This window comes from Sus scrofa, chromosome 13 (genome assembly GCF_054392235.1).
Source record: "Sus scrofa isolate SSC_HxYL_T2T_F1_AM1 chromosome 13, Sscrofa_HxYL_maternal_Yorkshire_Landrace_v2.0, whole genome shotgun sequence".
NCBI classification, from domain to species: Eukaryota; Metazoa; Chordata; class Mammalia; order Artiodactyla; family Suidae; genus Sus; species Sus scrofa.
The window spans coordinates 216,607,328-216,622,129 of record NC_139395.1 but is presented as its reverse complement, the minus strand read 5'-3'; the positions used below and the strand labels follow the sequence as shown (position 1 = coordinate 216,622,129).

The following is a 14,802-nucleotide window of genomic DNA, read 5'->3' as shown; positions in this document are numbered from 1 at the left end:
CCAATTTCATCTTGCCCACTTCTAAGGTGACTCTCCCTTGTGGGATTTCCCATGGTTACGTGCACAGAAAGCAGTCAAGGAGGCTGTGTAGGCAGCACCCTAGCCTACAGAGACTCCGTTCCTGACTCACTGTCGGGGAAATAAAACCGCACGTAAAGCTCATTGAAAAGCGGGAGGCACACGTGTCTTTCCGTCAAACTCCACAAGCTAGAGCAGGGAGCCGAGGAGATGGTGGATGGAGTTCAGGCCCCAGATGCTCCAAGCTTCCCTCCCTCCCCCACCCCACTATACATTCCAAAGGCCACAGGCACCCAGTGGGATGCTGGTCATCAAGATGCTGTCACTGTGAGCCCTTGGTCATTAGGGGACATGGGCAAGGGTCCTCACTTCTGGAAATCCCAGTCGGACGACCTGATTCTGAGCTTCTGCGGGGATGTAAAGGTAGACTCTAAGTTCCCTGAGGCTGGGAACACAGTACCTAGCAGGTGGATTCCATTTAGTAAATATTAACCATATAAATGAGTGGTTAACAGTTTTGAAAACACAGAACAAGAAGAGCCTTTGGACCAAAGCTAAGCAGATGAATGCCCCAACAAAAAATGGAATCGAGGATCCTTCAAAATACAGTGCCTGGTAACTACAAAACAATGTATGTCACATATGGTGCAAGGTATAAGAAAACCCTTCTAATTTGACGGTTGGATTTAAGAGCTAAAACACTAGTTATATCTTCTGTATTCCTTCCCCACCCCAACATCAGTTATTTTTATCTTTCCCTTGCTTTCTTTAAAAAAATAATTTTGTATGTACCCCTAAATGACATATTGTTTACTTATGCTTACTTTTAGCTTTATAAAAAATGGTATCATATTTTATATATTCTCTACAATTTGCTTTTTCACTCTACATTATGTTTTCTAACTTATAGTTACTAGGCTGCTCCTTGGAACCATGATGGCAGGCTATTGGGGTTTTTTGTTTGTTTATTAAAGTAGAGTTGATTTACAACATTGTATAATTTCTACTGTACAACAAAGTCAGTTATATATGTGTACACATATCCACTCTTTTTCAGATTCCTTTCCCAGCCAGATGATCACAGAATATTGGGGGGAGTTCCCTGTGCTGTACAGCAGGTTCCTGTTGGCCAACCAGTCCATATACCACAGGGATGGGAGGGAGGATGGGGGGTTGAGGATTGGCATATGCACAGTGTGGTACAGGTTGTTGATTTTTAAGGCTGACGTAAAGCTGAGCAGGGGGAAAGTTACAGCTCCACGAAGCTCAGCGTTTTTACTGAGATTCAGACTTTTTTTTTTTTTTTTTTTTTTGAGTAAACACTCCTGGAGTTCAGTTATGGAGTTCTAGAAGAGTTTGTTTCGTCAGTTTGTGCCAGCGTTCTCATCGCTTTCTTGGAGGAAAGGGTTTTTGGAGGTGGTTTCCCCATGATCGCCAGTGACGTTCTCTCGGCTGAATCCTGTGCTGTTTCCTCGTTCCTGTATCGCAAGTTGCTGGTTCTGTCTTCAGTCAATTCCAAACAGATGCTAAGCCTCCACTTAAATTTTAATTTGAATACTTGTATTTCTAATTTCTTGGTCCGTTTGGTTATTCACACAGCCAGAAATGAAAATCCAGGTGGATTTTGTTTTATTTGCCTGTCTCTATTTTCTAGTCATATTACAATAAACATCGACTTCTTGTATGGGAAAAAAAAAAGCTATAAAGTTATTTTATCACCTTTTTTTTGACTTCCTGTTTGTGCTTCATCCCAAACCCAAACCCCTGGCATCACCTGTCTTCCTCCATCACTCCCAACACAGATAAAGAGTTGGGAACTCAGATGAGAAACACAGAAATAAAAGCAAAGTGCTGTAGTTCTTTGCTTTGCAATGTCTAGAAGCCCTGCAATACTTGTTTTAGAGGCATAGGGGTGGGGGGACCACACAATTGGGTCAGTCAGGGAAACATTGAAGAAGAGTAGAATTGAGTTTGGGGGCTCAGAGAAAGAGCAGAGGGCTGCATGGGGGCTGTGCTGGCTCAGTCTCTGCCAGCAGCAATTGGGCCAATCATTTTTAAGGCCCTGGCATCCTTCTTTCTTCTAGCCACAAGGAGCAAGTACACTACTGTGGGAACATTTTGTAGATCTGAACCCTTCCTACCCCACATGCATTCGGTGCAAAGCAATTGCCTAATATATCTTATTGGCTGTCCTGCCAGATAATATACTGACAGACTGGCTGGCTGCTTTCCTGGATCAATGAACACAGGGCTATAGTATGACTATAGTGAGTCCTGCGTGGTTTTACCTTTGTGGACCCTTTCTTTCATTAAAAATTGTATTTATATTTTACATAATTATAGAATATAAAATATAGAGAGTATATAGCATACTTTATATAAAGATGAATATAGTAATATTTTCTTCTACCTAAAAGTTTTTTCTTTGGATCTTAAAAGAAAATAACTATGTGGGAAAAGAAACTGAAAAGGAATGGATGTGTGCATATGTATAACTCACTCACTTTGTCATACAGCTAGAATTCCGCTGGGTGAGCTAGAGCCCGCCCATGGCTCCACGGGATTTCACAGGGAAGCCTGGAATGTCCGCCACATGCTCTCGTGCATGGTAGCCTATGTCCACAGCAAGAAAGACACCTCCTCAGCTGTAGCACTGTTACTGAGTCCCAGCTTGTACTGCTTGCTGCAGGACAGTCCAATACATCAAGAGGCAAGTTGTTGGGGTGAGGAACAGAGACTTTATTTGGAAAGCTAGAAGACCAAGAAGATGGCAGACTGCTCTCCCAAAGAATCATCTTACCGGAGTTAGAATTCAGGGTCCTTCTATACTAAAAGGGCATGTGGTTGGTTGTTGGAAACTTCTTGGTGTGGGAATCCTTTGTTCTTGCAGCTGCCCAGTAGATCGGGTCATGACAGTTCTTGTAAATATCCACAAGACAAAAGTTATTCTCTGTTCTGCAACTTTTTATCTTTATGAATGGGAAAATGCTACACCTTTAAAGATCAGAGCCTTGAGAATGGGCTATCTTGTGTATTTCAAACTATAGGCAAGAGTGTTAATGTGTAGAAAAGCAATAGAATACTTTAAAGTAAAGGTTAAAGTAGAGGAAACTGATCCAATATGGAGTCGGATTTGTTCTTCCCTATTACAGCACCCTTTTCAGGTCACAGCCTCAACTGCCTGGCTCCCTGAGTCCCCTTGGTGATGCAAAGCCCACACGCTCACACTAAACCTCTGTTCTCCTCTCTGCAGGGATGACGTGCCAAGCTCGGAGCTCCTACATCACCAGTGAGATCCTGTGGGGGTACCGGTTCACACCTGTCTTGACGCTGGAGGACGGGTTCTACGAAGTCGACTACAACAGCTTCCATGAGACCTATGAGACCAGCACCCCGTCCCTCAGTGCCAAAGAGCTGGCCGAGTTAGCCAGCAGGGCCGAGCTGCCCCTGAGCTGGTCCGTCTCCAGCAAACTCAACCAACATGCAGAACTGGAGACCGAAGAGGAGGAAAAGAACCCCGAGGAGCAAACGGAGAGGAATGGTGATGTGGCAAACCTAGAGAACGAATCCAAAGTTTAGTCCCCCAGCCGGGCAACCCCTTCCCCTCTCCTCACACCACCTTTCCCTGTCTCTCATTCTCTTTCTTTTCTGTCTCTCCTACTTTGTTCTTTCTTTACGTTTAAGTTTGGCATTACCAGAAAACAAATCTTAAAGGTGTAAAATATCTACCTGCCCTCTCTCGGTTATTCAGATTGACAAGGTCAGTGCAGATTGGGTGAAGGTGTCATATGCCCTCATTTGTGGCCCAAGCCTGGTCTCCTCCCTGAAGTCGACACATCCCACTCCTAGAAATTTAAGCTACTTACCTGCATGTGTTGTTCCATACCAGATCACTCAAAAGAGTGCATCAAAGATTCTACCTGGGATAGAATAAGGATGGTCTCTGGTGCCTATTTATTCATGTAGTGAGACATGGAGTTGAGCCCTCAGTTTTATCCATCTCAATAAATTTCATCTACAGGGCGAGGTGCTTGCCCCATGTGGGCACTGCAGTTACAGGACCCAGGTGAAGTGAAGACAAAACACTGTACATATATATGCCTTATGTAATTATTTTCTTTTGCAGTTAGTAATAAAACCCAGCATGTACAAAAGTACTGTAGAACACAACTTCTAAATAATGTACATAGATGTATAATTAATATAGGTTTAGATACATAACTTAGAAATAAGATGGAAAAAAAAAAAGATTCCCAAAGTACAGTAGGCATTTCTGTTCTGCTGTCTCTGTTTTCTGGATTTCTTTGGTCCCATTGACTGCTGGCCCTTTAGTGCATGGCCTTTGTTCTATATCCCAGACTGGTAGCGTTTGGGTACCTCCCTGTTCCCTCCCTGATCCTTTCGTTGAATCTAATAAGCCATAGGTCCAGGGGAAGTTTGGAGGTCGAGTAGATGGCAAAACCCACCACCTATATGCTGATATACTGTGAAATGTTTACAAACCTGAGGTCTCTTTTTTAAGATACCCAGAGCCTCACTGACTAGCCCTGGGGAGAATTCCAGGAGGAGGACATGCTTTGGCATGTCATCAATGATGCTTTCCAAGGGAGCTCTCACCTTTTAGAGTACAATAGTTTGAGAAATTTTTCTTCTGCCAAACCATTGATTCTCCAACTCTTTCCATTCTAGATTCACAAGAAACTACAGACTGTTAAAAAGTGAGACATGGTAAGTTAGTAAAAGATGGTTTGAATCTAAAGTCATGAAATCCATGATGACAAGTAGTGGGCAAAGTATATTGTAATCACTGATCTCACAGACCTTGACTCCATCTGGCACTCTTTCTGTACCTAGGGGCTTATTCATCAGCATTTCCTGCACTCGTATTTTTTATTATTCTTTCATTATTCTGAAATTACCATAGTTCAATATTCAAAGATTGGATCAACAAACCTGGTTACTCTCTAAGAAATCTCTCCAGAGTATGCCACAGGTTAGAAATCAAATCCAAAGTGTCTCTCAATCAAAGAAAACAAACAAACAAAGCTACAGCCTTAATTCATTTTAATCTGCAAAGATAAATGAAGAAAGGAGGGAAGGAAGGATGGAAGGGAGGGAGGGAGGAGGGGGAAAGGAAGGAAGGGAGAAAAAAAAGGGAGGGAAGGAGGGAGAGAGGAGAGAAGGTGAGAAGGAAAGAACAGTATTTTGTACTGAAAATCTAATTTTTTAAATGAAAACTTTTTCAAGTGAAAAAAAATAAGAAAAGGAAGAGAATCTTAAACAAAACCTCTAGGGCAGGTGGAGATTTTGCACTGAAATAGATCTTTCTCATTAATTTTGCATTTATAAACTGTTTGTTTCTCAATGCAGTCCTCCATCATAAATATTCATTGACTGGATCCAAGTTCATTTTCAGCTCCTACAGCTGTGCTCAGTTTGAGGCCTTGCACCATGGAGGTCCAAGAGCTCAAACTAGCCATCCCTCCCTGTTGCCCTGCTTTCCCTGACCAGAAAACATAGATCTGCACTATAGCTGGGGACTTTTTCTGCTGAAAAAAAAAAAAAAAAGGTCCCAGAGATAAGGATAGCAGCTCCTCAATTTGGCATATGGGTCTCTCTTCTCCCACTTCTGACACCTTGCATCAAGACAACTGCTTCTTGGCACTGACCGTATAGAAAACAAAACTGTTGGCCATAGCCCTTTCCCGTTGGCCAACACTCACATTTTGCATTGAATATTTGTTGAATCATTTATTCATTCCACACACTCTAAAGAGGAGGTTGTAGTTGAGGAGGAGGAAGGAGCCTCATACACTTCTTGCCAGGCTGTGGGGAGGTACTAGGCCTTACCTCACTGTAGCCTTATGAAGGGTGCTCTTGCCTTGGGGGCACTAACCCTGCAGCATCACCGGAGTTGCAGGGTGAAGCATGGCAGCACAAAGCAAAATCAGCTGGGGCTGCAAAAAGTCTGCTAATTTAGCTCCTGAAGACTCAATGGGCATTTTTAAATCCGTTCCTAAGGCTTCAAGTACGACGCATACCTTGTGGTCTGGTTGAAAGTGCAACTGGGGGCCCTTTAGCACAACTGAATGAAGAGCCTCGGAAACTCTTTGGTCATGCACATACATCTGTTCTGTAGCTGTGACGTGGTACCCAGGTGTGAGCTCTCTCCCTATTTCTCACTGTCTTTGGTGTCCATGTAGCTGGAAACAGGACATGAACCAAATCTCGTTTTTGTAATGTGAGCCTCTGAATCTTTAAATGGGGATGCTCCAGAAGAACCTTTTATTAGAACGTCCCTATCAAACATGTCTATTTTTCTACAGTTATTGATAACACAGTTTAACAGTGTATTTTGTGTCAACTGTTAAAATTTGGAACTGAAAGAAGCTCATTAAGACTGAATTTTCTAAGTAGCAAGTATTGAATGGTGTTTTTTCATTAGGAGAGTTCAAAAAAGATGACCCTACAGTTTCTACCCACTCCATTCCACCATATCCAGTCTCTGTCTGCTCAGTCATTTTATTAGCAAATCAAGAACTATGGAAATAAACAAACTTATTTTCATGCATCAATATTCATAATGAATGAGGGTCACCCTCAACTTGATATTTTGCTGTTCAGTGGGGTATCTGAGTCCCTTTCTCATGGCTGTATCCATTCGCCAGACAAGAACTTTGGGCTAAAGGGTTACATTTGCCACGGTTGACCACAGTCTGGAGAAAAGGGGCAGACTCAGCTGGGAGCGTGACCTCCCCAAGGGCTGTCAGAACCCTCAGATTCTCATTTTTACCCACTCCACCATGCTTTCCGACCGGGAAAGAATCTATTCATTTATGTCAGCTTTATGTAACTAATAAAATGGTTTATGTTTTTGTCCCCTGGCCAAACGATGCTTCTTCAGAGTAACACACTTGAAATCGCTGCAATGTCAGGTCATTGCTTCTTCATCCTTTGAAACATTAGCCTTCCAGCCTGGTTGGTCCAATATATAGACACTCTATGTTCACGAGGAGGAAATCTCTCTTTCCCGCCCTTTTGCTCTTTCCCTAGTTCTCCAGTTCCATATGCAGTGGCATAGTTCAGTATCTTACGTTCCCTCCCACAAATCCAGCTACGGTTCCTAAAAATGTCCATCTCTTTCTTAAGCGCAATTGTCTCTTGCCAGTATAACCAAACTAGGGCTCTGAAATGTCTATTTTTCATTCTCCTCTAATTAAAAAATTATTTATGACTTCACTTAAAAGCCGAAGTTTTGAAGTCTCCAAGCAACATTCTAATGTTTTCCCTTCCCACATTTTCTTACATTCAGGTCTCTTAATTGTTCCCCTTTGCTTTTCTATTTATATTGAGGCCAGTATCTTTGGGATGTTCAGAAACTGTTTATAAAGGTGGCGGCTGATGGACAGAGAAAGAAACTATAGAAACCCCATTGGAAAACTCCTTGAACTCACCAAAACAAGCTGAAGTCGTTTGATTAGCTAAGTGATTCAAGATAAAATAATTTAAATATTCTTAGTCATGTCCAAATTGCCAACAGTCTGGCTAATTTTTCAGTCTTTGTTGACTTGACTTGAATAAAACTCTATGTGATGCAGAAGCTTCGTGAGAGTAAAGATTAAATGTCCTACATAGATGGTAAGCATTATCTTCTGTGATTTCCTTTCAATGGATGGTTATAAAATCAAAAACATAGGCAACATATACATAATAGATGATTCATTGATATTGCATTACAATATAGTAAAATAAAAGTATTTTCTTTCTAGACTTTGTGTATTTAAGGAAATATTATCCTGTAATTTAAAATCCAGTAAAATATACCTCTTCCTAATATATCTGCCCTTAAAGTCTTGGAGAGCTTCTGACATTGGATATCACAGTACTTACAATAATAACAAAACAATATTACGCCCTACATCGTGTGGTGTTTTGAAGCATTCGGAGCACTTACACAAATTATCTCATTTAATTCTAATCTGCCAGGAGAGCTTGAGTATCATAATATTATCGTATATTATAATACTCCTTTTAGAGATGGAAAACCAGGGTTTGGGCAAATTGAGTAACTACCCCAAGGCTACAAGGCCAGTCAATCAGAGATCCTGGTCTCAAATTCAGATGCTAAGGCTAAAATCATGGTCTCTTTTTAGTCCCAAAAGTCAGCAAGCCAAATCTGCTCACAGAATCTGGCCCACTGCCTGTTTTTGCACCACTTGTGAGCTAGGAATAATTTTACATTTTTAAATAGTTGGGGGTAAACAAAACAAGAGAAGAATATTTTGTGACATGAAAATTATTAAAAATTCCAAATTTCAGTGTCTATAAATAAAGTTTTATTGGAACACAGGCACACCCATTGGTTTATGTGTTGCTTATGACTGCTTTCACAATACACAGCAGAGATGAGTAATTAAACAGAGGCCACATAGCCAGAAGACTAAAGTATTTACCATCTGACTAACTTTACAGGAAAAGTTTGCCAACCCCAATACTGTAGTATTACATATTATCTGTACCATTAAGTATTGTTATGTATTATACTGTACTATTAAGAGATTCCTAAGCAGCTTAAAATAATGACATTCTTTTTCCAGTATGTATCTATTTTCCAATACGAATCTGTTTTCCAGTATTGTGCATAAGTTTGTTTGAGTAAAAAGAATTCTTTTTTTTTTTTTTTTTTTTTTTTGGTAAGAGGGACAGCTGCTTCACAGAACTTGGAGTTATGTCTCAAAGAAAAACTCCTCCCTTTCATAACTATTCCCCCAAGGGTGGTAAATAGAGTAGACAGCCAGGCAAGATTCAGTGACCTGCTCAGAAAGTGATACAGTAAAACAATGAATGATGAACAATAAACACATGAGAATTTCCAGTCCAGGAACTGAGGTGTGGCTTCACTGACAAGTATACGCATTTAAATATGTAGACAGTTGGGCCCCCAAGTTTCTGCCGATTGAGATGAACTGGACTTGCTCTGGTTGCCGCATCCATCCGAATTCCCCTCCCCCATATGCCTTCTCCCTAATGCTTTCTTGGGGCAGAATGAACTAGACTGCTGAGCTGTCTCTCTGTCTTTCCTCACTAGTTTTCCCTAGCCCACAATTGATCAGTGTGGTAAGAAGAGCCTTGAACCACCACTCCTGTCTAAATGTACTACTCCTGGTTCCCTCTAGCTACTCAGCTAAAAGGGTAACATGCAAATAAAAATGAAATGCTTCTCTTAGAAAACAAACAGATTCTTTGAAAAGAGCTCAGGGAGAAACAGAGGAGCAGTAAAGGGTTGTTGGGATGTTTGCTGCTTTCTGAGTCTGAAGCACAAGATAAAGATTGGTTATTACAGAAATATTGGATTGAAGAACTCCAGACGATGGGGTTTTGAGATAAATCAATATTAAATGACGTTCTTTAGTATCACTAAGCTGCACTCACTTGTATTTTAAGGAAGCATTTCCAAAGCCAGTCATAGGTCAGCCACACTAGGTTTTCTATTTCTTTAGTTCTATCAAAAAAAATATATCAAGTTCTCTTATGAGGGCTTTCCTGAAAATTACGTGGGAAAGAAAAAATTTTGTAACAAATCATTGTGATGTTGTATTGCTGACAGATAAATGATGGACATTAAGATGGATTTGGTCCTGTGTCTGAAACTAAGTAGGTGATGGTGTTTGCAATCATGCAAAAAGCTTTTGACTCTGCAACTGCATGGAACAGCATAATAACTAAGTGGGAGGGGAAAAAAATCTCAAAGTTCAACACCATAAAACTTAAATAAATGTTAAAAGGAGTCAAACTTTTACTTGGCCTCATTACCTTGGTGAAAGAAAGCATCATGCATCCACCTAATTCAAATAGGAGAGTCATGAGGAAAGGACATAATATTTTAACACGCGCGAGAATTGTTCATCGAAGTAGTCGCCATGACTAAGTGATGGAGATTCGTCACCAGTGGGAATGATATTTGTGCAGTTATTTTAGACACTGCTCCCCTAGACATCATCTCTTATGCACTCTGTGATCAGCTAGAGAATTGTGACCACAGAGTTTGATTTCAGAGAATTAAACGTTCCTACTGACAAAGAGGAACTGATGGACCATTTCACGACGAAGGCTACGCACCCACTGTATTAACACTGATCCTGAATACTGTGATATCAACCAACCAATCTTTATAAGAATACGAAGGGCTGTTTTTCTCAGGCAATGTAAATATCTGCTACCAACAAGCACTAGTGAAATAAACATGTGATTCATCATCATTTCTAAAATTCTAATAGAAATTATACAATATCCATCCTAAGGAGCAAGATGTCCCAAGAGCCTAAGATCCAACCCCCTTGGGTACTAAAACGCCAGTCCAAGCTGAATGCCTTATGGAGCATTGCAATGTTGGGTCTATAACCACTAAACACAACTAGCAGAACTGGATGAGCTGGAACACAGAGAGCTGGGTTCCCAACAGCTGTGCATGTTTGGAAATTCTGGGTCTTTAGCCAGCATTCTTAAAGAAGGAGAGGGAACACTGTTCTCAGATCCATTCTGGCACCATCTCTCAGCATAGCTGTCCACAGGGTTAGATAGGAGCCATACACTCCCTTGGCCTGTGGCTCAGCCTTGGGTAGTCCAGAGCCCTGGTCATGTCCACCACCTCTCCGGGTGAGTCTCTCCCTGCAGTCCTGGTTTCTGCCCATCTAAACAATGACCCTCCAGAAACATCTGCTGGGAACCCTGTGTCTGTTGAGTTTATCTAGGTCAGCAGTCTTGACCCCACAGAGCATCCACATGGGTCAGGGATGATGACTTTCCATGTAAGAACAGAAGGAAGACCTGTTGAGTCCCCTCTGCACAGGGGAGAGCCTCCCATATGTAAGTCAAATTCAAACAATACCAACACACAAAGGGAGCAAGTGTAAGGAAGTCCAAAAAAGTTCTCATTTCCCATGGTGGTTACCTCACTGCTTAATTTTCCTTTCCTTATCTAAATCTTCAAACCCTAGAAATGCTCACTCTTTGGTATCATGGTGCCATGAGCACAAGCTTCGTAAGTTTCAGCCATCTCCCTAGAAGGTCTGATTACTTGACCTATTCGAACCCACCCCACAATCAAATGAAAGCTGCTCTGGCAAGACATTGCATATCCTTTCTCTTTCCTCTGACAGCCACAGCAAATGAGGCAGCAATGTCAAGGATCTTTTTATTTACAAACACCTCTGGACTGAAACACTAGGAGACATAACTTAGGCTGTCCCCAGGTGCCCACACAGCTTTTATGTCATCACAGGTTGACAACCAAGTGCTCTACCCAGATCCTCTTTCTGAATTTCCTCCCTCAGCTAACCGCCAAAAGCCGTCTCTCCTGGCACCTTCCTCTCAGTGTTCACTCCATTCTTGAGCAGCAGTCAAGAACCTGTCATTGGGGCCAGTCCAATCTCTTACCACTTGATTGTCCACCATCAGTTTTAACTGAGCATATAATATGTCCATAGTCTGACTGCCTGAGACCAAAAACAAAGAATATTCTGTTCCCACCCCTAGACAAGAGACCTTGAGAGCCCATGAGTGATGGTTGGGCATTATGACATCAGCCCATGACCACGTAGAGCATCAGTGAAGTCTTGTGTTGAAGAGATAGCTGGACTTTTCCAGAGAAATCTTGTCTTTGTGAATAAGCTAGCCAGCTTGCCAAAGATATCCCAAATATCTTAATTTGGCCCAATGATTCTGCACCTAAAATGAGAGCCACCTAGGGACAACAGGGAACTCTCACATGTGTGCAGCATTCTGAAATGATTACCCAAATATCTCTTGGTGCGAAGTGGTCTTTCCTCCCCCGTCATCTGCACAGAGTGTGCTCTGGGGGAAAACCTAGCACCTATGCAGTTCCTGTTTGCCCAGGACATACACGGTGGCTGCCACGGCAACCACGGTCTATCAGCAGAGACCACTCTGTGGGATTCTTTGATGAGAACTGGCAGAGGCCCCAGGGGGCTTAGGGTCCCCAGGACTGCTCCACCTGTAAATAGCCTTGGGGTAAGCCAAGCAGATATGGGGAAGTACCCAGGCAAACAGGTATGCATTCAGCATGCCGGGTGTAAGATATTCCTATCCCTTCTTCCTAAGATGGCATGAACTTAGGTGGCCAAACTTATCCTTAAAAATGTATATATATTCTTTAAGTCATCATCCCTATACACACACTCTTCCACACCCAAATCACATTTGCCTCCCCCCCCAAAAAAAAGTTTCCAAAACCAAAACTAAATTCACATTATCTGGTGTAATGGGTGTCCAAATACCTACCATCTCCTTCATCTCTGCCTAAACGATTAAGATTGGCCCAAAATAAAGAGTTAAAGAGTGTTTCAATAATAAACCCAAGTACAAAACAAAGTAATGTTTAAAATTTCCTTACAAATTCTTTTAGAAAACCTAATTTCAAATCAGACATGTCCATTTTTGCCCCCAGGATGCAAAGCCCCTCCCCCCCAAATACTATTTCTTCTTGAACTCTCCATTTTCCATCTGGCTTTGAACCTGCGCAGAGGCTCCTTGACATTGGCATGAAAGGGGAAGTGGAATTTAACACTGAAGCTTTCAGAGTTCCCTTCAGTCTGGCCCCAGGAATCATGCCAAAATAAACTCTAGTAACCAGCACAAGTCTGCAGCACCAACCTCAGGGAAAATTGGATATGGGGTGCTCAAGATGATGGCCTGCTTTCAGAGAGACAAGACCTTAGTATTCAAATCTTTGAGTCATGCCCACACTTTACCAGTCAGGCCAGGTCAGAGCCCTGAGTCTGCAGCACCCCTGGTCAGCTGGCTGTGTGCATACGGGGTGTTGAGGAATAACTGAGAACTTTCCACATCCCAAACACCCACACGGGAAGATGTCTTCCATCTTATTTACTGTTCTGTTTCAACAGTATCCATAAGACATGTGGCATGTTCTCCTGTCTATTATATTATATCTTCATACATTTCTTTTTCTTCTTCTTCTAAAAGACAAAAGATTCCACAAGATGTTACACGATGCAGAGGGAGCTTACAGCCTTTTGTAACTAACATATCCACTGACAAATGCAGTCACCTCTCCTTACGTACACATACTAAGAAACACAAATATACATGCACTATGTGTACACACACACACACGCACACACACTTACCCTTCCCAATCATTACTAGGAAGTTACGAGCTGGTCCACATAAGTAAATTCCAGAAAACTAAAGCATTGAGAGTAACAATCAGGAGTTCCTGCTGTAGGGCCGTGGGCTAAGAATCTGACTGCAGCATCTCGTCACTTTGGAGGCATGAGTTCAACCCCCAGCTGAGCGCAGTAGATTAAAGCATCTGGGGTTGCCACAGCTGCAGCAGAAGTCAAAGCTGCAGCTTGGACTCCATCCCTGGCCCAGGAACTAACATATGTCCCGGGGGCAGCCATAAAAAAAATAGTAACACTTTCCCTGGCATCACTGTGATATTCTTTCTAAAATGTACCACATGCTTTCCTGAACCCACAGGTTCATGTCATAAAGTAGCCTTTCTTTTCACTGGTGTGTAGGGAACCTGTGTTCAGCCTGAAGAGATCTGGGTTCTGGTCCTGACTGAAGTCCCAGATGGGCTATATAGTCTTTGATAAAGCAATGAACTGCTTTGAAACAGTTTTCTCATTTTTAAATTAATAAAACATCTTTTTTTTAAGGGAAGACACCATATCTGTCTTGCTCAAAATTCTGTCTCCAATCTATAAATGTTTCCTAATTTACCAAATCCTGGTGTATCAAATTATCAATATGTGAAAAAAGCCAACTTGGAATATTCAGTTTAATTTTCCTATTTTTCTTTCTCTTTTCTTGTTTCTTTTTCTTTTTTTTTTTTTTTTTTAGGTCCATACCTGCAGCATATGGAAGTTCCCAGGCTAGGGGTCCAATCAGAGCTGCAGCTGCCAGCCTATGCCAGAGCCACAGCAGATTTGAGCCACATCTGCAATCTACACCACAGCTCATAGCAACTCTGGATCCTTAATCCACTGAGAGAAGCCAGGAATCAAACTCCCATCCTCCTGGATACTAGTCGTGTTCCTGACTGCTGAGCCACGATGGGAACTCCTAATTTTCAATTTGTTTCTTTGACTATTTGTGTTCCACCAAACATTTTCAACCAGTTTTTTTTCTAGTAATCAACCTAGAGCTATTCACAATCATAAACAAAATGGACTGTGAGATACAATTCCTGGCTTTATATTTTGTGTGTGTGGGTGTGTGTGTGGGTGTGGGTGGGTGGTAATTCATTTGAGGGGAAAATGTTTGAAAATTTTCTTAAGGTTTTTTTTTTTTAATAAACCTTATTTTCTTAGAGAAGTTTTAGGTGCAAGGAAAAACTGAGTGAAAAATACAGAGTCCCCGCCCCCCCCCAGCCTGGTCCCCACACTTGCATTATCAGCACCCCCAGCCAGCATGGTTATCTCGTTACAATCAAGGAACCCTCACTGATTTATCATTATCACCCAAAGTCCACAGTTCACATAAATCTTCCCTCTTAGTACATTCTGTGAGTTTTGACAAATGTAGAATGTAAAATGATGTGTATCCACCATGGTTATCACACAGAATCATTTCAATGCCCTGAAAATCTTTCTTCCTCCCCTAAACCTTGGCAACCACTGATCTTTTTACTGTCTCCATAGTTTTGCCTTTTTCGCAATGTCGCATAGTTGGAATCATACAGTATATAACGTTTTCAGATTAACTTTCATTTAGTAATGTATGCTTAAGTTCCTCCAC

At 41.7% G+C, this 14,802-nt stretch overlaps 1 protein-coding gene across 5 annotated transcripts in view; it reads left to right on the top strand.

Annotated features, from left to right (window-relative positions):
- KCNJ6 (potassium inwardly rectifying channel subfamily J member 6) overlaps positions 1–7,618 on the top strand; it is a 281,724-nt gene extending 274,106 nt beyond the window's left edge. For 3 of the 5 annotated variants that reach the window (XM_021070975.2, XM_084992142.1, XM_021070977.2), the window contains exon 4: positions 3,272–3,738. In XM_021070975.2, coding sequence (XP_020926634.1) covers positions 3,272–3,597 — 326 coding nt within the window. In that variant the 3' untranslated portion in view covers positions 3,598–3,738. Of the gene's footprint in view, positions 1–3,271; positions 3,739–4,707 lie in introns of those variants that run through there. The other 2 variants (XM_084992143.1, XM_084992144.1) reach the window with 2 other exon arrangements.
- The last annotated feature ends 7,184 nt before the right edge of the window (positions 7,619–14,802 follow it).